The sequence below is a fragment of the Vulpes vulpes genome, chromosome 4, assembly GCF_048418805.1.
Source record: "Vulpes vulpes isolate BD-2025 chromosome 4, VulVul3, whole genome shotgun sequence".
Lineage (NCBI taxonomy): Eukaryota > Metazoa > Chordata > Mammalia > Carnivora > Canidae > Vulpes > Vulpes vulpes.
The window spans coordinates 27,263,546-27,288,828 of NC_132783.1; the positions used below are offsets into that span (position 1 = coordinate 27,263,546).

At 37.3% G+C, this 25,283-nt stretch overlaps 1 protein-coding gene and 1 long non-coding RNA gene across 6 annotated transcripts in view; one reads left to right on the forward strand and one right to left on the reverse strand.

Annotated features, from left to right (window-relative positions):
• The window catches only part of LOC112930979 (uncharacterized), a 44,889-nt gene extending 40,446 nt beyond the window's left edge, over positions 1-4,443 (reverse strand). Inside the window, exon 1 of one of the 2 annotated variants that reach the window (XR_012001013.1) lies at positions 4,263-4,443. This is a non-coding gene — a long non-coding RNA (uncharacterized lncRNA). The remainder of the gene's footprint in view (positions 1-4,262) is intronic. The other variant, XR_003237242.2, reaches the window with a different exon arrangement.
• The window catches only part of PDE5A (phosphodiesterase 5A), a 133,006-nt gene that overhangs the window by 64,659 nt on the left and 43,064 nt on the right, over positions 1-25,283 (forward strand). For all 4 annotated transcript variants that reach the window (XM_026013453.2, XM_072755353.1, XM_072755352.1 and 1 more), the window contains exons 8-11: positions 2,171-2,279; positions 3,284-3,371; positions 12,093-12,268; positions 14,594-14,653. In XM_026013453.2, the coding sequence (XP_025869238.2) occupies positions 2,171-2,279; positions 3,284-3,371; positions 12,093-12,268; positions 14,594-14,653 (433 nt within the window). The remainder of the gene's footprint in view (positions 1-2,170; positions 2,280-3,283; positions 3,372-12,092; positions 12,269-14,593; positions 14,654-25,283) is intronic.

Below are 25,283 nucleotides of genomic sequence, written 5' to 3' on the forward strand. Positions count from 1 at the left end.
GGGCCTCTCGTGGATCAGGTGCTCAATCTGTATTTACTGAGTGCGGGAACTAAGAATTCACCAGCATGTCTTAGAGAGTAAGAAACAAAATGGTATCGCATAACTTAATACATCTTACTACTCATTTTTCATTAAAGTCACCATTAGGAGAACTGAAAATTTTCAGGAAATTTTAAAAAGAGAATTAGATTTCTATTGATTTAAAAGTAATTTAAATTACGTCTCCTCTATGTTAATGCCTGTAGGTCTGATCTTATGATCTCTGGCGAGTCACTTAACTATTTTGGGTTTCATCTGGCTCCCACTGTTAACATAATGATGGGGATGAGAGTAATAAAAGTCACTAATAGCATTGTTATTTTTTAAAAGATATGGACAAAGGTATCTTCTCCAGTATCAAAGGTATCTACTTCTTTCTCCCTGTAACCATCTTTTCATTTTTCGTATCTTTATTAAAGCTTCTTATTTTCTTTTCCTGAGACTTTAGCTATGTATAAGATATTTGTAGTTTTAAAAATGGTTTTATTGACCTAAATCCTGCACTTATCTCATAAACTTTTCTTGAGATTCCACTGAGATAATAAGCATGAAAGAGGAGCCAGGTCCCAGATCTGATTTGTAAGACAGTCCATGTGCCTTCACAGGTGATCAGTGTTGTTCAGTAAATGCCCATTCTAAAATTCATCTGCTCCTATGTGACTACTGTCATTTGCTTCATGGGGTCAAATTTGACCCAATCTGACCAATTACACTTAAACGATAATGTATAGCAAAGAAGAGAAAGGCTAAAATATCTTGACCAGGAATGGGGCCAAACTTCAGGAGTCTCAGTGGAATTACTAGTGTTCAAGAGCACCATCCCAAAAGGGGTCACATGTTGGGTAGAAGATGGAACATAGAGAAAATATTGTAACCTCGAGAACATAGAACAGGTGGACGTTTTTCCTGAGGCATGTATTTTACTTTGAAATCTTTCTTGCTCTTAGACTCTATTTCTTCAGTTGGTGATAATTAAGATAGGCATAGCCTTATAATTTGAGTAAATTTCCACAACCTGACACTCTTTACCCATCTCATCGCCATCACTAGGGACCATGTAAAGTTTCCTGATGTAAAAAACATGGTCTACTTTGTGTTCCCAGCTGCAGCACTGGCATTGTACCCTCTGACATCTGATTGATCTTTTATATTCAACCTATTAAGCAAGAAACGGGGAAAACTGGGAAAAATATTGTAAGCTCAAGAAAATTACTGAAGAAGATAAATTTTTAATTTAAAAAAGTGTCATAAAGTCTCTCAAAGCAGAAAAAAGAAGAGCAAAAGCCTTAGAAATTTCCTTGAGGCATGCTTTATTTTTCCCTTGGTTTGAAATGTATATATGATTATAGGGGTGGATAAAACACGTAACTGAGGAAGTAAAACAGACACTAGACCTTAGTTATTCTATAATCTAATGAAAAAATAAGACAAAAAATTCATACGGATTTTACATAAACGGCAAAAAAAATCAGCGTGCCCATTTACAGTGGTGGTAACATTACTTACGGCATTTTATTTTAATATTTTTAAGATTTATTTATTTATTCATGAGAGAGAAAGAGAAGCAGAGACATAGAGGAAGAAGCAGGCTCCCTGCAGGGAGCCAAATATGGTACTCGATCCTGGAACTCTGGCATCACACTGAGCTAAAGGCAAACGCTCAACCCCTGAGCCATCCAGGCATCCCACTTACGGCATTTTAATTTTTTTAAATTTTATTTATTTATGATAGTCACAGAGAGAGACAGAGAGAGAGAGGCAGAGACACAGGCAGAGGGAGAAGCAGGCTCCATGCAGGGAGCCTGACGTGGGATTCGATCCCGGGTCTCCAGGATCACGCCCTGGGCCAAAGGCAGGCGCCAAACCGCTGCGCCACCCAGGGATCCCCCCACTTACGACATTTTAAAACTTGTGTTAGCTGAAAAATTGCTGGTCTTTGTCTTTTCAAAACATTTAAATTATAATAACTACAAAGTTGTAAATCATCACATTTAAAATGCATTTTCCAATTAAGATACACACTTTATTCTATAACTTAAGATTGGTGTGTATCTCTTATTATCATTTATTTAACTCTGTTTTGCCCATGTTTTTTCACTGCACAGAAAGAACTCATATCTTTTTTCTACAGGGAACGTGATGCAAACAGAATCAATTACATGTATGCTCAGTATGTCAAAAATACTATGGAACCACTTAATATCCCAGATGTCAGTAAGGACAAAAGATTTCCCTGGACAGTAAGTCAACCAACTTTAAACTTGGAACTCAAATGCTGTTTTCCCATCAGATCTGCACTTATAGGGCCTCTTCAGCTGAAGACCTGACCTTAGAACTGGCTATTTCAGAGTGATCTGTGCTTTCCCTGATCTGATGAAACGAAATAAAATAAAATAGCTCATAATCTGTTGAGAGGCAGTCAGCTGTACTCCAGTATTTTTCTCTGTACTTACTAGCTTTGTATGCAGTGTGTAATAATGAATTATCATAAACTAGTTTTGAGTCAATTCTATTACCTACTTTATGTCAGTGACATTCTTACAGTGTTGCTAGAGTTCTTAAGTTTGTCCTCAAAAATTAAGTTCCATATGGCTCAAACATATATTACTGGGCATTTACTGCAGTGAGTAGCTCTGTGGAGAAATGAGTATGTTTTCTTTGACAGCAAAGCTACAAAGATCAGTTTCTCAGACACTGAAAACTTTGAATTCTAATGTTTTCTCTCATTTCTGGGAAAGCATTGCATTTTGAGGCAGCTGCCTTGATTTTGTTACTTGGGTATCTAGAAAGCCTTTTTAGAACTTTAGCAGTATGAGCAATAGAAACAGAGGCAGTCCTAAAGAAAGGCAAGTTTGTAGCATATAGTATCTGAGGTAGTGTAGTGCTTTTTAGATTCTGGCCATCGTAAGTTATTGAGACATGTACTATACCAGTATAGTAAATAATTACATAAATATTTTGCTTAGTGTTACCAAAAGCTGCTTGGGAAGTTCAGAATGAAAAAAAAAAGGAAATATAGGACATTTATTACTTTTAATAATGTAAAGACTAATTGCTGTATATTGCATGTATGTGAACTTCATTATAATTTGTACATTTTCTGCGCTCTGATTGTATCTCCAGCTAGTAAAAGATGAATATGATAGTGGTTTTAGATGTCTGATATAGTTTATATAGCACCTAATGGACAAATCAATCTCTTCATAATTTGTATCTGCTTTGTTTTATTTTTGTTTTTGTTTAGAATGAAAACACAGGAAATGTAAACCAGCAATGCATTAGAAGTTTGCTTTGTACTCCTATAAAAAATGGAAAGAAGAATAAAGTGATAGGTAAAACCTTTTATTCATCTCTACTCTATACTTATTAAAGAAAAAAAATGTGTTCCCAGAAATTTTTTCCTTCAGTTGTAAATTTGATAAAGTGTGTGAAAAAAGATAAAAATTGGAATAAAATAATTTTGAAATAATTTTATTGATGTTAACAGACATTGTTAGATATCTTAGCTATAATGTATTTTTGTAATTATTATAATACTATTTCAACAAGATTTTTGTTGAAGAATGATGTGTAGAAAATTTGTAGACTGAGAAACATCAAGTTGATAATGTATATTGTTTTAGAGACTCTCATTGCCTCTGTTTTTTTAAATGTGGGATTTGGGTTTTAGAGTGTATTCATACGTTCAAGAATATTTATTGAGCACTCCAGTATTCTAGTGATGTGGAATAAATTGGCGAGCAAAGTGGAAATCCCGGCCCTCAGGAGCTTACATTCTTATATTAAGGTAATAAGAAAAATGTCTACTTCAGGAATGTTGGAAGAATGCATCCTCAGAAAAAAAAAAAAAAAAGGAATGATGTTACCTATTCTTGACATATTTGTTTCTTGGCCTTGCAGGTTATATTGAGAGTAGTAGAGAAAGTAGGAGGTTTTATTTGCCAATCATGCATGATTGACATATGAAACTAGTCTGAACTGTTAACGTTGTCTTGAGAACTTTGAAATAAAGGAAATACAAAGACCTTCTGAAAGCTAACCTTTAAATAGAAACCCTAATGAAGTGAGGCTTAGAAATATAAATTTATCTTAAAAAGTCTGAGTAGTTTCCAGATTGCAGGACTTAACTGTAGTTTTATTGAAGGAGGCTATCAACCAGCAAGGCAGGGGAAGGAGGTATTATTAATGAAAAAGGGGAAAAAAAGGACAAATATTGAAAGTACCTATGTAGGTTCTGCCCAGGGGTCAGAGACTCCTCACCCCTCAAGTGGAGTTGGATGTAGTAAGTTGCATCAGCGTGGGTTGAATAGTCTGACCACATGGTTAGGCCATTGCTTGGTGGCAGTGGATGTAGCAGGCTGTAGCTTTCAGTGATTCCAGTCCCTTCGCCAGTGTGCATTCTTCCTGTGAAATGCAGGCACCAGGGTATGCCATTAACCATCCCACCAATCTGACTTCCCTTGTTCTGATTATTTTTTCCCCAAGGTAACTTAATTCTTAGGAGGAGAATATATTACTTATATACTCAAAAATACCTTGATTGCTTTGACAGTTGTTTCTTTAAAAAAAAAAAAAAAGGATTTTATTTATTGTTTAAAAGGAAGAAAGAATAAGGGAGTGAGAGCATAAGAGCTGGGGGAGGGAGAAGCAGAGTCCCCGCTGAGCAGGGAGCCAGATACGATGCTCCAACTAGGAACCCAGGATCATGACCTGAGCCAAAGGTAGACGCTTAACCAACTAGCCACTCAGGTGTCCCGACAGTTGTTTCTTATTATAAATCAGTGAACTGGACTTGAGGTGATAGGCTGGAGTTGCTATTGCCTGGGCCAGATGTTTCGTGCTATACACGAATATTTTGGTGTTAGATATCAGACTTACGAAGTTAGTTACTGTGACTCTACCCCCAGAGAGATGGCTCTGTCTGCAGCCATGGTAATTTGGTTTCTAAACCTACGAGGCGAGGAGTTGGATCCTGACACTGGTGAACTGCCTGGTAAAGCCTCCCAGAAGTCAGCCTGGTGATTCCCGGCTGGGCTGTTTGCTGACCTGCACTCTTCACAGTTCTCAGAGAGAAAAGTAAACGCTGATGAATACATAGTGAGTGCATTTTCTTCTCAAGATGATCAGTTTGCCAACATAAGCAACAAGGAGACTGGCAAGGGTGCCTTCCAAGTAAGGCATATCATATACTTCCAAGTATATGATCCCAAGTAAACGCTACACTATAAAATTTTATTTCCTAGGAAATGCAAGGTGCAAACTACATTAGAAATATACATTAGAAATATATTTTTTAATGCTTTTTGATTTAAGGATAAAGACTTTACTACAAAGCTGCCCCTGACCTTTGAAAATGTGAAATGAAATTCCAGAAGTGATGCATTATTCACTAATAAGTTTTCGTAAGGAGGACTGAGTGGCATCTTGCCACATCAGGTCACAGCTTTGCTTTTCCTCTCTAGCATCTCTTTGGAATAATAATTGGGAAAGGGGAGTAGCTGGAGGAAGTTATCTATCAGGCTTTGTCATCACTTGATGCAAATGTGAGCTGGTTCAGTGCAGTGCAAACAACCCCAAGTGGGAAGGGGACTTGGTGTCCATTTGGCTCTGCTCTTCCTTTATTCGGTTAAAACCTCATGAGCACATTACTCACCTTTGCAGAGTTGAACTAAATAACCTTTGAGACCTGCTCAAAATTCATATTCTATGATCCTGTCATGTTTCCTTCAAGGAGCAAAAAAATTTAAAAATACCAATTGAAGTAATCAGACTTGGCATATGTTTTGTGTCACCCTACTTGATGACAGAGCCAGGAAAGTAAGCAAATGTTATTTTCAGAGAGGAAACATTCCCCATTAATAAAAAGGGAAAAAATGGGGGTTTTGGTGTGGGCTCACGTTGATTCCAACTACAATAAGAAATATCTCCAGGGCTCCCTGCTCTTTAAAAGTGTGACAAAACAGAAAATTTGAATTCCTGCCTGTGTTTTGTGCCCGCAGATGCAGCATGGAAAAAGTCATGGCTGTAGATAATTTTTCTTACATATCACAGGCCAGATTCCTCTATTATGTAATTCTAATAGAGAATCCCCATAGAGTTACATGCAGAAAGGCAGACAGGCCCATGTGTTTTTTGTGATCTTCCTCTCTCCTCATATTTTTCCATTACTGACATTTAGATGAAATTATAGACATTAGACCAGTATGGGGCCTGTTGTACTCCCCGGGGTATTGTTTCCTATCAGATGTTTTCTTAGTGAGCTGGCTAATACAGAGTGTTTCCAGAGTTTTGCTTCCAATGCTATTAAGGAAATATTTTTCTTATTCAACATTCATTTATTTTAACCAATTATTTCCCCTACTTATTAGGTTAAATATGCCTTTTCCCAAATCATGTTTACCAGAAATTCTTATTCCGATTTTCCATGCCAATTTCAGGACAGATTTTTGAAGAAATCCCATTCCCATCCAAAAAAATATATGTTGAGAACATCTCCACTTTACATAACTGGCATTTTCATCTCTTTGTTAACAAAAAGTATAACAAAAATCACAGTGTTATATCACACATCACTTGACAGTGAAGTATGAGAAGTCCGTACGTGGACTCTTGAACAACATGGGGGCTGTGGGCACTGACACCCCCCATGCATCCTGAAGTCGATATATGATTTTTAAATGTCCCCAAACCTAACTACTAATAGTCTACTGTTGACTGGAAGGAAGCCTTTTCAGTAACAATTGATTAATCCATATTTTCTATGTTATATATATTATATAATGTTTTCTTACAATAAAGTATGCTATAGAAAAGAAAATGTTATTAAGAAAATTAGAAGGAAAAGAAAATACATTTACAGTACTATACTGTATTTATCAAAAAATCCACAGATAAGTGGACCCTCGCAGTTCTAATCCATGTTGTTTATGGGTCAACTATATTTCTTACTGAATGTATGTTTTAAACTGCTTAGTATCCTAATCCTCTACTCCTCTCTGTGTAACAATTTGATTCTTATATGTTTAAATTTGACACAATTTCACTTTATTTTTCATATTAAATGTTGCAAAAAAAAAGTTGCCATTTGGCAATGTCACTAATTGCTTATTTGTTTATAAAAATATTTGCTAGGAAAAAAAATATTTGCTAGGATTTTCCTAATGCAAGTATAATTAAACTGTGCAGTGTCATCCATGGTATGTATTGTTTATAATGCTTAAAGTATCTGGGTTTTTTTCCCAGAGAATTGTAAATTATGCTTAGTTATAATAAGCTCCAGGCAGTAAGACTGTAGGTGCAGTATTAATTGCAAGAAAATGAGAAAAAAATAAAACTAAGGAAGTAAGGTGAAAATTATAAAAGTGAAAATATATAGAATAAAAATATAAGAATTATAGTTTCAAGAATTGATTGAAAAAATAGTAAGAAAAACTTCACAATAGCATTAGAAAACAGAAGCTTACCTTGACTGGACTAAAAACAATTAGGGAATTTCTGGAAGATATGAGGTATATACCAATAAGAACACATTTTTATATAAAATGAGCAAAATTTGAATAGAGATGATAATATTAGAGAAAGTTGAATTTAAGGTAAAAACATCATATAAAGGGATGCGTTGCATTGATTAAAGTTAAAATCCACCAAGAAAGTGTAATTGTCATAAATGCTTCTAATAAACTAACATCATCGATATACACAAGCCAAAGCTATTAAAAATATAGGGAGAGGGCGCCTGTGTGGCTCAGTCAGTTAAGCATCTGCCTTTGGCTCGGGTAGTGATCCCAGGGTCCTGAGATCAAGCCCCACGTTGTGCTCCCCACTCATCAGGGAATCTGCTTCTCTGCCTCACCCTCCCCCGTCTCATGCTCTCTGTCTCTCTCTCTGTCAAATAAATAATTTAAAAAAATATATGTGTGCCAGAAAAGATGGAAAGATGGATGGAATACAGTAGTTTAAATGCAGACCCAAGGGCAGCCCCGGTGGCGCAGCGGTTTAGCGCCGCCTGCAGCCTGGGGTGTAATCCTGGAGCCCCGGGATCAAGTCCCACATTGGACTTCCTGCATGGAGCCTGCTTCTCCCTCTGCCTATGTCTCTGCCTCTCTCTCTCTCTTTTCTCTCTCTCTCTCTCTCTCTCTATGTCTCTCATTTCTTTCTCTCTGTGTGTGTCTCTATGAATAAATAAACAAAATCTTTTAAAAAATAAAATAAAAAATAAATGCAGACCCAAGTCTGATACATATGTATTAGTGTTATGTATATAATAGTTCATTGTTTCTAAGATGCCATTGGTTGAAAGACTTCATTTTCTATACTTCCAAGAAAGAAAAAAAAATTATTTCAATTAAACTATGACAAGCAATTGATTGGGATGCAAACTGATTTCAAAAATATTAAAATGTGGAAAAACAACCTAGTAGTTGAAGTACTAAGAGTGACTTTATTATTTAAGGTGGCAATTCAAATCATTGGAGAAGGGATGACTATTCAAGTATTTTAAGAATCTAAGCAGCAATTCGTGGGGAAAATGAAGTTGAATTAAAAAATTAAATGTGATATCGTGAATCTATAAAAGTACTAGGTTCATATATAATCTTAAAACAGAGAAGCTGTTAAAAGCAAGGCACTATACAGCAGAAAACCTCAGATTAAGATAACTGATAAATGACAAGAGAAAAAAAAATTCCAAGACTGGTGATAAGGTCTTGCATATTGGCAACACAGGATGCTAATTTGGGAGTCTACACTGTATGATAGAGGATACATGAGTCTACACATAGAATCTAAGCACTGTCCCTTCTCTGCCAAAAAGCCAGAAGAAAAACGATGGTTGCTAACATCGGATCCCTGGAATTACAGAAAAGAAAACATAATTGTGTGATTTTTAGAAGAAAACATCTAGTCCCTTCAGCATAATTGGTAGAGATGGCCTTTGGTGCCAGCTTAGCTCTCAGAGTTGCCATGAGGACCATGTGAAACAACATCTGGACAAGTACTTTGTGTACTCTAATAATATTAAGTAACACTGCTATTTTACTAACTGCCCTACCTCTTGGTTTTCTCCTAATGTTTTTGAATATTTTATTTTATGATTTCTATATTAATTGATTTTTGCTGAGTGGTTTTGTCTTACTTTTGGGTCTGCATTAGGTATTTTGTTTTCACATATAAGTGATTCTGATTTTATATGGATTCCTGGTAAGATGTGGCATCTCAAGTGACCAGTTTTAAATTTCATTATTATACTCTTTATTCACTCTACCAGTCATTAATGAAGTTCTCAAAATCTTATCTATAAATGTGTCCAGGCTTTATATTGTCTCCCATAAAGAGACTCTATTTGTTTGAATAAACCTTCTTCCTCATAGCCTTAAAAACAAAAACAAAAACCTGGGTATTTTTGTTTGATAGAATTAAATTTTCTGAAAGATATAAAGAAATCAGCGAAATGATGGTGAATGCTACATAAATATGACTGCCCATTCTACTTTCAAAGGAGAATCAAATTATATGCCCAAATATATAATTTGTCTTCACCCCTTTTCTTGCACAGAGCTTAGCTCTGTCTACACATCTGTATCCAGAGTGGTGGATGGTAACGCAAACACACTTCAGCTGTTCTGCTATGAGCTGTGGTTGTTAAGCCAACTCCTGATACTTGTACATTTAACATTCATTTCTATATCTTTGAATTCCAGAGGTATTAACCAATATTTCTTAATGCTCATTCAGTGACTTTTGCGTAAGGCAAGATTTGACCTGACGTGCAGGAGAGTTACTAAGCTAGGTCAGAAGCCCAGGAGCCTGCCTGTCAGCCACGTCTCCTTCCTTTTGTCTTTGCCTTTACATACATACGGTAATTCTTAGGAAGTGTTTAAAAGAAAAATCTTGTTTATTAAACATGGCCATCAAGTAGGAGATGACTTCAATCAAAATTGAAAGGCAATTACATTGTGATGTGAAGATAAGGCATGAAACAAACAAGAAAATGTGATTTGGGAGATAGCCAGATCCCAGATAAGCAGTTCCATATTTATAATTTGGGGACTCACATGCGTCAGAGGACAGAACTCTCACCTTGTACCATACAGGGGATGTATTCTTCTGAGAGTATGCCAATTGCTGTTTCATTATGGTTTCTCTTGTAGTGTCCAAATTCATTATGTTTCGTTAAAAGTATTTCTTGATAATGGAATAGGTGTTAGAGAAGTAACCCCTGCGGTACTAATACAGACAGATAAGGATGTCTTTCCTGTCTATAGTAGCAAAACTCCCACAAACAAATGAGAACAAAAATGAGAGTACAATTAATTTGTAGCTTTCAAAATAAATTGCATATTGATGGTGATAAAGGGACTTAATGTGCCACCGTGGATCACTGTGGACTCTGAAATCCTTTTGTACTCTGGGAAAAATAAGAGATAACAGACTATAATCTTCATGGGAAAGTAGTTGGGGTCAGAGCTACAGTCCTGCATTCTTTCTTTAACTCAGTAAACATTTTTTGAGTTCCTGCTATATGCCAGGCATTTTGCTAGCTGAGAAAGTGGAACTGAAAAAATCCCTAGGCCCAAGATATGTACAGCCTAGGAAGAGAGCCAGAAGGAAAATCCACCGTGATACACCAAGGGATAATATTTTTTCCTCTCCAAATTTTTATTTAAATTCTAGTTAGTTCACATATAGTGTAACATTGGGTTCAGGAGTGGAATTCAGTGAAGTAAGCCAGTCGGAGAAAGACTGGTACTGAGTGGTAACATTGAGGGCAAAGAAAAGAGAAGTGCCTGCCTCACCTGGGAAGTAGGCTGCCTCCAGGAGCTAGTGTGAAGGAGATTTAGGTGTCAACTGGATGATAGGAAAGAGAGCAGTGTGGTGAGCAGTGGAGGCTGGTGGGAAAGCACAGGCAAGGATGTGAGCAAGCAAGATGCAGTCAGGGGACTGCCAGCAGTGATCAGAAGAAGGTAAAAGGGCACCAAGCAGCAGAGTGCAGTAAATAGTGGCCTTTGCGACTAGGCTGAGCTAGAGTTCAAATTTTAGATCTAAGCATACCAGCCAGTGGCCTTGAGCAAATGACTTAATCCGAGACTCAGATTTTTGGTTTGTAAAATGGGGATGGTCACGCCTACCTCATAGCGTAAGTCGTAAGGCCCAGAGATTGTGTGTTATACCGAAGGTTTTAGCACAACACATGCCCCACAGTGGGCGCACATGATGGAACTGTTATTATTTATTTACAGAAGAAATGAGGATTTAATGACACTTGTTAAACCCAGAGGTAGGAGGTCACCAAACTCAGAGAGGCCTTGAGGCTCAGAATCCCACAGAACTAGTTCAGTCAAGATTTATCATAATGTTGACATAATTTTTTCCTTTATATTGACCATATGTTTGACCTTCTAAGAGAAGCTAGGATTTAGAGGTTATGATTTTCTTTAAAGATTACTTCTGCCTTTATTTCTAAGTAAATAGTCATTTTTATTTGCATTTATTTGCAGTATCAAAAGTTGTCTGCAAATATGATTCTCCTGGGTGCAGAGGTGCTTATTTGAAATTTGAGACTGTCTATATGAATTTGCCTGTTTTGTACCTTCTGTTTTGTATGTAATTGTGTTTTTTTAACTTCTGGTTTCTCAGTAAGGAAAGGCAGTCTGTGTGACCCAAAATTCTGACGTGCAACAAAATTGTTCTCTTGGCAAGTGGACAAAAATCCAATTAGTCTCCAAAGGACAAATTGTCTTTGGGGACTCAACTGATCTAAAATTCGTGACTGAGTCTAGAAGAAAATAGTACTCTAGGATTTTTTTGAACACAGGCAACATACATTTAGGACTGTGTGAAACAAGTTCTCATGTAAATTAATTCAGTTTACTTTTCTTATATTTGTGAGGATCTGTTTGCTTCTTTGGAGATTGCAAGCATTCCTAAGAGGAAAGTATAGGAAAATCTTGGCGGCGGCGGCAGTGTGTGTGGGGGGGTGTGGGGGGGTGTGGTGTTAAAGTCAATAAAAACTATAATAATTAATAATATTTGCTCAATTTCTTGGATTGTTATAGGGGTTTGCCAACTTGTTAATAAGATGGAGGAGAATACTGGCAAGGTTAAGCCTTTCAACCGATGTGATGAACAGTTTCTGGAGGCTTTTGTCATCTTTTGTGGCTTGGGGATCCAGAACACACAGATGTATGAAGCGGTGGAGAGAGCCATGGCTAAGCAGATGGTCACACTGGAGGTGGGCTGGCGCATGCAGGACTCTCTCAATCTCTGCGGCCACACACTCAGCTTCTGCCCTTTCCCCTGTAACAGCTTGTGGGGTCTGTGTGTGATCTCACTGTCTCCTCCCAAGAATCGGCCTGAAACTTTAGTTCCTCTTTTAACCAGCTAAGGAAACAGAGACCCAGCATATTGTAGAAACATATCAAAGGTCGTATGACCAAACCAAAACTCAGGGCTGGTTGTCCCTTCACTCCTTAGACTTTAAGAGTCCATTCACATAGACATCTGCTGTCACTGAAGCCAGTGTCTTTCTCACTGTCTGAGCCTCCCCATCTCCTCATGAGGAGTCGTAGTCACACATCTTAAAAGACAAAAACAGAAACCCCAAGCACTTGGAGAATCAGAATTGAGGAAAGGGGAAACTCTTTCAGATTACAAATTTATGGATCCCACTTCTGAGAATCCTAATTCCTGAATCATGGGTAAAGGCTGGGAATCTATGTTATTCTAGAGCTCCTCCAAGCGATTCTGAATGTGCAGGCAGCTAGTGAGCCATTGGTTTGGGACACTGACCTCAGGCAGGCTCCCTTCCAAGTGGGACTACCCTGCCCCAAGGTGGGGGGCAGCCCTTCCCAGATGATTTTCACAAACTGCCTGAAAACGTTCACTTGGTATAATAGAAATTTCTTACATCAGAGACCAGGTTAGGGAAATAGACTTCAAAAGGGCAAATGCCTCTACTTATTCATATACTGGTATGAAATATATTTGAATGTTTGCCTACTCTTATTTAGTTGATTGAGATCTGTGGGAATCAGTGTTTGGAATATGCTAACTTTTCCTCCAATCCTCTAAAAAATACCTAACCCAAATAGCATGAAAGCTATGCATTATAAGTAAAAATTTACCAATAACCAAGATGGTAGACTTTACTTTCTAAAATGAATATATAACACTAATAGTTTTGCCATAGTATCATATAAGAGACTTTGGATTATAAGTCAGTGGAAATCTTCTTGAAATGCACACATGCGGGACACCTGGGTGGCTCAGTGGTTGAGCATCTGCCTTTGGCTCAGGGTGTGAATCGCAGAATCTGGAATTGAGTCCCACATCAGGCTGCCGGCATGGGGCCTGCTTCTCCCTCTGCCTGTGTCTCTGCCTCTCTCTCTCTCTCTCTGTGTCTCTCATGAATAAATAAAATCTTAAAAAAAGAAATACATGCATATGTATATGTACATATGTACACACAAACATGCGTGTGTATATATGCACACATATACCTCAAATTACATTCATATAATACATATACATACATGTAGTTTCACACATGTGTATACATGTATACACATGTGTATAGTTTTTAAATAAAAATTTTTAGTTTCCATGGTTTTGTACTGAATGAATCTAAGCCAGCTATCAATTAGAAGTTGTCTTTCTGTAAAAACTTTTTTTTTTAATGTTTTTGTTCCTTTTTTTTTTAATTTTTATTTATTTATGATAGTCACAGAGAGAGAGAGAGAGAGGCAGAGACATAGGCAGAGGGAGAAGCAGGCTCCATGCACCGGGAGCCCGACGTGGGATTCGATCCTGGGTCTCCAGGATTGCGCCCTGGGCGAAAGGCAGGCGCTAAACCGCTGCGCCACCCAGGGATCCCAAAAACTTTTTTTTTCTTTAAAGATTTTATTTATTCATGAGAAACACAGAGAGAGAGGTAGAGACATAGGAAGAGGGAGAAGCAGGCTCCATGCAAGGAGCCTGATGTGGGCCTTGATCCTGGAACTCCAGGATCATGCCCTGAGCCGAAGTCAGATGCTTAACCGCTGAGCCACCCAGGCGTCCCTATAAAAACTTTTTCTTATGGAAAATTGCAAGCCTATATAGAGGAAGAGAGAACAGCTTAGTGAGAGCCCATGTGCTCATTAGCCATCTTTAATAATTACTGACTCATTATTTTTTTAAAAAGCAATACGATAAAAGGGAAAAAAGCAGCACAAAGTAATTTTTCTGCCATGTCTGAGCCAGTAGCATGGCTGATAAATAATGTGCTCTTTATTTATATCAACAGTGTCAGAATTAAAGTGACAAAACGTTCTCTGAACCTAAGGAGTATAATCTTTTGTCTTCTGAAACAAAGACAAAAGATTAAATCGAAATCTGGGATTTTTCTCTCTGGTGAAGAAAGCAGGAAACAAGATCTGACATACAGAGGTGTGTAGTTCTGTCTCCAGGAAGTTTTAGCAGAAGCTCAAGCTTGCACCCGTCAGAGTCTACAGTCAAAGTCTACACATTCGGTAGCCCTCTCTTGGATAACCTGTTTCCTTTGTTTCTTACCCTGTAGGTTCTATCCTACCATGCTTCAGCAGCAGAGGAGGAAACAAAAGAGCTCCAATCCTTGGCGGTAATTCACCTCTTTCTTTGTAAAAGTGACTAACTGGAGGCATCTAATTAGTACATGAACATGGTTCTTTTAGGATAACTGCTTCTAATAGCAATGGTCTCATTGAATTAAATGTGGTAAATATTTAGATGGACATTCATAAAAAATGTAACCAATTCTACTTGTAGTGCTACAAAGTCACTGATGATACAAAGCAATGGATAACACACTGACTTTATAATACATAAGATTTGATTTTTTTTCTAGTAATGTTGCATCATTCTTAGGCCAAAACTAAACTTGCTTTTCAGTTCCTGGGGAAATGTGGACAGGTGACCGCGAGGTGTAGTGGCTTAGTTAGGGTAATGACAACAAAGATGTAGCTTGTTGCCAACAACCTGCTCTGTATTATCAAGAATGGAGAGTGATTTCAGTGTCTGACCATATGGCTTATAGAATGTTATTTGAAATTGGGTTCAGGATCCCTGGGTGGCTCAATGGTTTAGAGCCTGCCTTCAGCCCAGGGCGTGATCCTGGAGACCTGGGATCGAGTCCCACATCAGGCTCCCTGCATAAAGCCTGCTTCTCCCTCTGCCTGCTTCTCCCTCTGCCTGTGTCTCTGCCTCTCTCTATGTCTCTCATAAATAAATAAAATCTTAAAAAAAAATGAAATTGGGTTCAAGTAAGGTCAGTCCCTGAATTCTCATTACATTTTTATTTAGTTTGTTATGAGAATAAAAGCATACTGATACATCAGTAGAATGTTAAGTGTGCTAAGTTTTGATTCAGATTAATGAAAATTTGAGGCACTTGCACACTGACTTCAAGGGCTGGCCTTCTGGGTTGACATTAGTATACTTAGGACCGCATGGAGGAGGTCTATGTGAGATGTGAGGAGAGTCTGTAAAGAATGAGAAGGGTGGGGCACCTGGGTGACTCAGTGGTTGAGGGTCCACCTTTGGCTCAGGGTGTGATCCTGGTGTCTGGGATCGCATCAGGCTCCCCTTCCTGCAGGGAACATACTTCTCCCTCTGCCTGTGGCCCTGCCTCTGTTTGTGTGTGTGTCTCTCGTGGATAAATAAATAAAAATCTTTAAAAAAAAAAAAAAAAAAGGAATGAGAAGGGTGTGAATAGGTCACTGAGACTTTTCCCTGTCGTCATCATCATCCTAGCTGGCCAAATGCCAGCCCTCTGTGGCCTTACCTGCGTTTTCTCATGTAAACTGGCAGGTGCCTTGCGAGGGTCAGGAAGGTTGAGAGAAGGCTGCTGGACTCTGTGATCATGTGACCATCCAGAAAGCAGCTTTCGGTATAAAACTGCCAGAGGTAAGTGTGAATGGTGACAAAACGGAGGAAGTGAACCATAGACTAGCTTTAAAAGATAAGTTTTGTGTAAAAGAGGGAGTAGAGAAGTAGTTATGAGGGGTGTTGGCTGAACCCCCTGAAGTTTTTTTGCTTTGGTTTGCTTTGTCGTCGTGTGTACAGGTTGCTCACAAGCTAGAGAACCAAGGGCGAAGATGCGGGGTCGAGCCGGTGCAAGGCAAAGAAGAAATCTTTCCAGATCTTGGAGCATCCTAGGCATTGAGCCAGACAGGAGGGAAGGGATGCAATAATGATAGTAATCCGAATAGCTACATGTATTGAGCACTTACCATGTACCTGGCATCTTTGAAGTTCTTTGCTTGTGTCAACTAAGTGTATCTAGACAATGGCAAAGAGGCCAGGACCAGTTAGCATTTAGAATTTGAGGAATTTGAGGTTGAGGAGATCTCAGGATCTCCTGGGTGGTAAGTGATGGTGCTGGGACCAGATCCAGGCAGGCCACAGCCAGAGCCCATGCTCCATTGCACAGCACTGGAGAGGTAATGAGCTGGAAAAGAAGGAAGGATGAGAACATTCTCGATTAAATAGTGCATAGGAAGTACAGCCGCTTGCCAAGGACAGTTTAAGGAACTTGAGGTGATTTGTCCTGAAAGGTTAAGCTTCTTCTTTGGGGGTTGGGCTCATTCCAAATGGCTGTATTTATTTTGTTGATGATGGTATTCAAAGGAATGAGCAGTTTTTCAGTTATTTACAAAGGTTTATAGGTTTTAAATATCTTTCACATCAGGCTTAATTGGCCTGTTGGTCTCATCCTCCCAGAATGATGAAGTTTTGAACTAAATGCATGCTGTGAGTTGGAAATTATCACATGGAAAGATACATCTTGAAATGCTTGCAGGCACTGCAGGATTATTAAATTAGTTCTAAAATGAGGGCAAGGTTACAACCTGCCATGTGTTGTTTTAAGTAAATAAAAACTGGCAAATAGAGCAATTTCTAAAGATAATGCTAAAAAAATAATCGCTTAGGTTATTGAATTTTGCTTTTCACTTTGAAAATAGCAGTTTTTCAGAAAATTATTTTCTTAATTTTTTAAAATTTTAACAAGAAGAAAACACTTTGGAGTAACTGAAAATTGCTATATTGCAGTATTGTTCAGAACCATCTGTTGTTTCATTTGGAAAATAGATTTCTGGCAGCTGCATTGAGAAATTTAGGGTTATAAGCTTGTAGGTCAAGTACTTTATTTAAATTGGTTGAAATTCAGCAACTGAATTCAATGCTGGTTTTCTAGCAGCCTAATAAAAATTCCTTTACAGCTCCAACTACACAGGTGTCTGCATTATCCAGCAACTACCAAAGTTGCTGCCTTTGTCATGTATCTGATGATTTATCTCAATTTAAAACCTAAAATAAATCAAAAAGCTGTCTAATGTGTTCCTAACTTTTATTTTTACAAATTAGTTCTTAAATAATATACTTCAGTATGCTAAGTATTTATGCCTGTGTCCAGAAAAGTTCTCTAATAATAACAGAAGTATAACAAAGTTGATAGGAAACTCAGAATCTTCTTCTTTTTTTTTTTTCTTGTTTTACTGACATTTTTAATCTAATTTCCCTTGACTTAAAATTGGGCATAGCAGAAATAGGGCCTTAAACTAAGCATTCTACTGTATACTGTTTAATGATCTTTAGTAACAAGTTGTTCACATAAAAATAAATGGACTCCAGCTACCTGGTTATGGCTATTATAATAATAAATCATCAGTGTTTTTTTTTTTAAAGATTTTATTTATTTATTCCTGAGAGACACACAGAGGTCGAGACATAGGCAGAGGGAAAAGCAGGCTCCCTGCAGGGAGGCCTATGCGGGACTCGATCCCAGGATCCCGGGATCACGACAGGCAGATGCTCAACCACTGAGCCACCCAGGTGCCCCAAATTTATCAGTTAAGATATCAGAAAGTAATCAATGTTTATTTCCAGGAACTAAATATTTGATTGATGGATTGCCTTTTCTGCTTTCCTCTCTTGTTAGAAGAGCAGTATATAAACATATATTAGAGTTTAGTTTTTTCAAATAAGCTGCTCCGTTTTGTCATAGAATCAGTGCTTATTCAGTTCATACCTAGAGCTTCTGCTTTATGGCAATTTCCGTAATCATACGTAATGTATCTAAAAGCAAACTGAGACCTTTTTGTGATCCTGAAAGGTCTTGTGCATCAAAATAGTGAGAAGGGAAGAAGCTGACCTCTTAGGCAGGATTTCCTTGGGACAGAATTGACTTTATCTTTTCAGAGCCAGAAACTTAACATGAACTGTTTTGAATCAGGCATGTGCGTTCCTGCTGCAGGTGACAGCCGTAAAGGGGAGAGCCAGTTCCCTGATCCAAATCTCTGATGCCTAAGGGAGTGTTAGAGTATAGATCCAATTCCTTGTATCAAGATGATCATCACATTCCCTCACTTTTTAGGAAAATCTGTGTATGGATAGTCAAATTATAAATGGAAAAATTTGAGCTGATAATAACAAAGATCTCAATTACAAGTGTCACTGAACTGTAGTAACCTATGGCATCCAATAAGGCACCCTCATCCTCAAACAGGTGCTGGAATTACCCTGAAACCGTCTGGGTCCTTTGGACTTCCTGTACACCATCAGTTGATATATTTACTTTTACAGATGTCTATAACATTAATTGGGCTATATCTTTTCCACATTGGCAAGACTTAATAGATTCTGTTTGATTCTTCCTGCTTTCCCTTGGCAAGCTAATCTCATCTTTTCTGCTATGATTTTACTAGTGGATTACTTCCAACAGTAATCTTAGCTCCAAAGTATAGTGGCACCATTCTGGAACTTCTTATATACTAACTAGATGTTAAACAGATTGGCGTTTATTATTCCTAACTGTAGTCATAAATTTACCCTGAAGGCTTTACTTCTAAGCATAGATATATTTTATCAGAATCTTGACATTATCACACGCCATCTTTACATGGTTTTGAAAACTTATGCTCATTATTTTTTACATTCTGTGTCTCTTCACTATTGAGATTTAAAAGATTACATTTATATAATGGTAGAAAGGAGGAAAAATCATAAAATATGTTGATTTAGTTATTAAAGAAAATATGCTAATCCAGTTCTGCTGTCCCTTATTCCCTTTTTTATTCCCTGTAAGATTTGGTTCTTTGAATGTTCACCTCCCTTTGTATAAGTAGATTTCTTTCTCATATGCTTTTGAGTTCACTTCCCTCTTAGAGAAAGATAAATTCTAACAAGCTTTGTAAATGGTGTGGATTTTTTTTTCAAGAGCATATTTTCTGTGCATGTTAAAAGTGGGGAAGAGAGACATTAGCCTTCTGTAAAGTATAATGTGATGGCTGTCAAATGGCTTTATTCAAAGACCTGGAGTCAAACTGCATTGTGTAAAATGGTACCCCAGTGGTGGGGGGGAGTGTAGGCATCCAGGACTGATAGGGAGAGCTTAAAACACCTGAGGATCTCTCCTTTTAGATACCAATAAACTCATCAGATACTTTAGGTTAATTTTAATCTCTGAAAATAATTTCCTTGAAGAATGGATCATTGAGAAAAATCTCTTTTCCTCCTATCGTTTATGTTGAATAAACATCAGGAGTAATGGAACAAAATGTCTTTGTAAAACACTGAAGCTAATTAGGAAGAATTTGACATTTAATGAAAGACCAAGTTCAGTATCTCATCTTTTCAGAATTATTTTAATAAATAACTTTCTGAATAAGCCTTTTCTTACAGTTGGCTGTTAGGAGTTTTTGTAATTTTTTATTTTAGCTCTTGAGATTTGATACTTTAGACTTAGGGCAGGTAGAATGTCTTTGATAACAGTGTGACCTTTTTTTGTATAATGATTATACAGTTGAGCAAATTGTATAGCCATGTAGCCACATGTCTTTATTTTCTTCTGAGGTTACCAAAGACTTTGCCACAGGCAAAATATAAACCTTTTTCATGAGGTGTCTACTAAAAATAAGAAACTCAATAATTTTTAAATGGTTCTTTTATTTACCTTGCCCAAGTGTATTATTTGCCATGGACACATGCTTTTTGGCCTTCAAGGAGACTATACACTTTATAAATAGTTTATTTCCTATAAAGTTTTATTTTTCTGTTAAGTAAACAAAGAGGCACCGTCTATATTTGTGTAGAAGCCTTCATAATTAGAAATAGTTGAATAAAGAAAAGGCTGTCATTTGTCTTATGTAAGGCACTGATAAAGCTTAGGATAGATTCTCTTTGACATTAGAAAAATATGTGACTAAAAAAAAAAAAAAAAAAAAAAGAAAAATATGTGACTGTATTAGCTGAGCTTCTCCAGAGAAACAAAACCAGTAGGTGAGAGATTTATTCTGAGGAATTGGTTCACACAATTAATGGGGGATGAGAAATCTAGCAGTCTGTTGTTTGCAAGGTTGCAGACCCAGGAAAACCGTCATATAATTCAGTTTGAGTTAAAGGCCTGAGGACAGAGAAGCTGATGGTTGAAATCCAAGTCTAAAGGCCTTAGAAGATGAGATGAAATATCCCAACTCCATAGGAAGCAAAAAGGGGGCATATTCCTCCTTCCTCCATCTTTTGATCTCTTCATACCCTGAATGGATGGATGATACCCATCCACATTGGGGAGGGCAGTCTACTGAGTCCACTGATTCAGTGCTAATCTCATCCAGAAATACTTGCACAGACATACTCAGAAATAATATTTAATTTGAGCACCTCTGTCCAGTCAAGGTGAGACTTAAAATTAACCATCACAAGTGACTAAAATAAGTAAAGGTTTACCTACATTCTCTGTGTTTGGATCATGTGCGAACTAATAACATACTTGTGTCATTGCGCTTTAAAAACTATGTATTTCAATTATTTATGTGCCTATCCTCTCCATCAGGCAGTTCTCAAGTCATCGTTGTCATCATCATCATCATCATCATAGCTACCATTTAGTGATTGCTTAACAAGAACCTGGTTTACATAGCTTGTTAAATGATTGAGTGAATGAATCAATCAGTAGATTCGGGAAAAATCTAGACTTTTAGAGAGCCTGTACTCTAGCATGAAATCACACAACTCAAGCTCCTTCAATATTCAATAAGATTTTGCTTTCTTTCTTCCTTATGATTATGATTATGAAGCTAGAAATAATTAGTTGATGAAATATATAAAGCAGCATGGGTCTAGAGAGAAACTAGTTTCAACTTCTAGCTCTGTGATCTCAGGCAGATCTGTGACTTCCTTGGTATCTCAGTTTCTTTATCTATAAAAAGAGGATAATAAAAGAATTTACCTTGCAGAATTGTAGTGACTGGAGTTCCTGGTACATATGTCCCCAGTAAGTGTTAGTTATTGTTTGTAGTCATAGCAGTAGAAGGAAAATCAGTTCTCAAAACCTAATAGTAGCAGCAACAAGATCTTGATGTGGCTTTTTATGTTCTATGTCTTTTTGCCTGAGCTATTCTATTAATGTTGACTTCAAGGAAGTATACATTCTTTTTTTTTTTTTTAATTAGTCTAAGTGGGACAGGTAGGTGGAAAATCTGGAAGAAAAAAGAATGATGTGAAATAAGAACAAATGTAAATCTTTGTTTATAAGGCATAATCAGCTCTCTACTTGAGGGGAGTAATCTAGAATTGACCGTTTTAAGTAACTTCTTGCCAGAGTTGCTAAAAAGTGGATTTGGGTCTGCTTTCCCATCCTGAGTTTCTACTGTATCTTGGAAGTGAATGAATCAAACTTCAATGAAACTTAAGACAAACTGAAGCTGATTCTTAAAAAAAGTATAGTAATAAAATATTTATTGTGATGAAAGGAATTCAACTATATTTAAAATTTTTAAGCAAATAAAATTAATAATTGAACTATAGGGTAAGAAAGTATATATCTGTTGTTTCTGACATAGCATGGTTCATTATTAATGTTAACATTTGTGTTATAACTCTTGGCCAAACTAAATTAAATTTAATATTATGAAGAATTGTTTAGGTGCTTGATGATCAGAAAAAGATTTTCATTTACACATTTATATTTACCTCCTCCTCTATGTAGGCATTATATTAGGTGCTCCACATGACAATAAATAATAAATCTCTACCTTCTTAGAACTTGAATAGTGAAGGACTATATACAATAATTATGCAATATTATATGATTATAATAACCAGGAACAAAAAGCTGTAACTTTAAAGTATAGGGCATTGTGAAATTATATAATATAGAGACACTCTAGAATGATGGTCTGGATGTGTGTAGTTTTTCCCATAAGAGATATGGCAAGTCTGGGATTTCATCCTACATTGTAATTCAGCAACCTGAAGGATAAGATTGCATCTAGGTTTTGGCTACTTTAATGCTGCAAGAAATAGAATGTGTGAATTTGCAATCAAGATCCAGAGCTCACTGCCACCCATGGACATGCCAAAACTACAGCTATATATAAAACAACTATCTCTGAGAACAACTTGAAGACCAGAAGAACTAAGATTTTACACAACTAAGAATATAGAGAAAAAGTCACATCAAGACAACCAAGGGAGGCAGAGATGCAGCCTACTCAGGACCCCCCCCCCCCCCCAACATGGCAACAAACAAACAGGAGGATATCACAGTTGCAAAGGCCCTCTCTGAGGAACAAGGAGTCCAATCTCCACATTAGGCTCTCTGACCTAGGAAACCTTCACTGGGAAGATGAGCTCCCATAACATTTGGCTTTGAAAACCAGTGAGGCTTAGGTCCAGGAGAGTCAGAGGACAGTAGGAAACCAAGACTCCACTCTTAGTTAAAGGGCATGTGCAGTATCACTTGCTCTGAGTTCCAGAGTGGAGGCAACAGTTAGAAAAGTGCCTATGTTACATGTGAATGAGATTCATTGACTAATTTAATTGACTAAATTTAAGGCATGGAAGTAATTTGGGGATCTGCTGAAACCTTCTCCAACGATAGAAGTACTGGTGGATACCATTTTTTTTCACTCCCCTTTACCTAGCTGCCCTCAGTAGCTACCCTACCTAGCAGATGCCATTTCTGACACTCTATCTACCATGCTAGCACTGCTTGCCCTGGCCTGGCATTTCCCTGTAGACATGCCTTACCCAGTCCACCCATCCTGGCCTGTGCTCCTCTCAAGTGGCTCCACCCCACCATACTTCATGGGTGGCCTTGGTGACAATGGCACTGTCGCAAGTAACCTTACCCTACCACAACCAGTGAGTGGTCCTCCATCCTACCACACCCAGAGGGTATGGATGACCAGGGGCGTTTGCACTATAGGGCCCCACAGGACACCTATATAAAGCCACTTCTTCAAGACAAGAAGACATAACTGATCTGCCTAATACATAGAAAGAAGCAAACAGGCAAAATGAAGAGACAGAAGAATGTGTTCCAAATGAAAGAACAAGATAAAACTGCAGAAAAGAAATAAATGGAGATAAACCATCTAGAAGAGTTCAAAGAAATGGTCATAAAGATGCTTATTGATCTTGGGAGACAAATGGATGAATACAGTGAGAACATCAACAAAGATAGAAAAATGCAAAAGAGAGCCAATCAACTGAAGAATACAACAACAAATTAAAAATACACTAGAGGAAATCAACAGCAGATTAAATGATGCAGAAGAATAGATCAGCCTCTGAGACAGAGAGGTAGAAACCACCCAATGAGAACAAAAAGAAAAGAGAATTTTTAAAATGAGGACAACATCAAGTGTACTAACACTCACATAGGGGCCCCAGAAGGAGAAGAGAAGGAGAAAGGGACAGAAAACCTGTTTGAAGAAATAATGCCTAAAAACTTTTCTGACCTGGTGAAGGACGAAAACAGGTGCACATGGGACATTCTCCAGGATAGGGCACATGTTAGGCCAAAAATATGTCTCAATAAATATAAGTAGCAAATATATCAAGCATCTTTTCCCACCACAACAGTATGGAACTAGAAATTAATTATAGGAAGAAAAGTGGAGAAAACACAAACACATGGAGGCTAAACAATATGTTATTAAACAACCAGTGGGTCAATGAAGAAATCAAAGAGGAAATAAAAATCCTAGAGATAAATGAAAATGGAAATACATTACAAAATCTGTAGGATATAACAAAGCAAGTATATGAAGATAGTTTAAGACATACAGGCCTACCTCAGGAAACAAGAAAAAGTAAAAAAAAAAAAAAAATCATCTAATTTTATGCCTAAAGGAACTAGAAAAAAACAAAAAAACAAAGCCAAAAGTTGATAGAAAGAAGGAAATAATCAAGATCCAAGTGGAAACAATGAAATAGAGACAAAAAATCCAGTAGAAAACATCAATAAAACAAAGAACTGATTATTTCAAAAGACAAACAAAAGAGATAAACCTGTAGCCATACTCCTCATGAAAAAAAAAACAAAGCAAAACACCCAAGGACCCAAATAAGTAAAATTAGAAATGAAAGAGAAGTTTCAACAGATGCTACAGAAATACAAAGGATCTTGAGGTACCTGAGTTGAGTCATTTAAGGGTCTGATTGTTGATTTTGGTTCAGTTCATCTCAGAGTCATGAGTTCAAGCCCTAAGTCGGGCTCCACAATCAGCAAGGAGCCTGCTTAAGATTTTCTCTCTACAGAATGCCTGGGTGGCTCAGCAGTTGGGTGGCTACCTTCGGCTCAGGTCATGATCCCAGGATCCAGGATCAAGTCCCACATCGGGCTCCCTGCAGGGAGCCTGCTTCTCTCTCTCTCATAAATAAATAAATCTTAAAAAAAAAAAAAAAGATTCTCTCTCTTCCTCTCCCCTGCCCCCACATTTGTGCTGTCTCTCTCTAGAAAAAAAAAAAAAAAGCAGAGAGAAATACAAAGGATCTTAAGAGGCTATTATGAACAGTTATATGCCAAACAATGTGATAACCTAGAAAAATAGGTAAAATCTTAGAAACAACAATAAAGAAATAGAAAACAAAGAACAAAGAAATAGAAAATCTGAACAGAATAATTCCTAGTGATGAAATTGAATCAGTAATAATAACTCCCAATAAACAAAAATCAGGACCAGATGGCTTCACAAGTGAATTCTCCAAATACTTAAAAGAAGAGTTAATACCTATCTTTCTCAAATTATTACAAAAAACAATAATAATAAGGACAAAGAAATGCTTCTAAACTAATTATGTGAGGCCACCATTACTGTGATACCAAAACCAGGCAAAGATACCACAAAAAAAGCCAGTATTCCTGTTGGATAGATACAGAAATACTCAACTAATATTAGCAACCCAAATTCAACAATACATTTAAAGGATCACCATGATCAAAA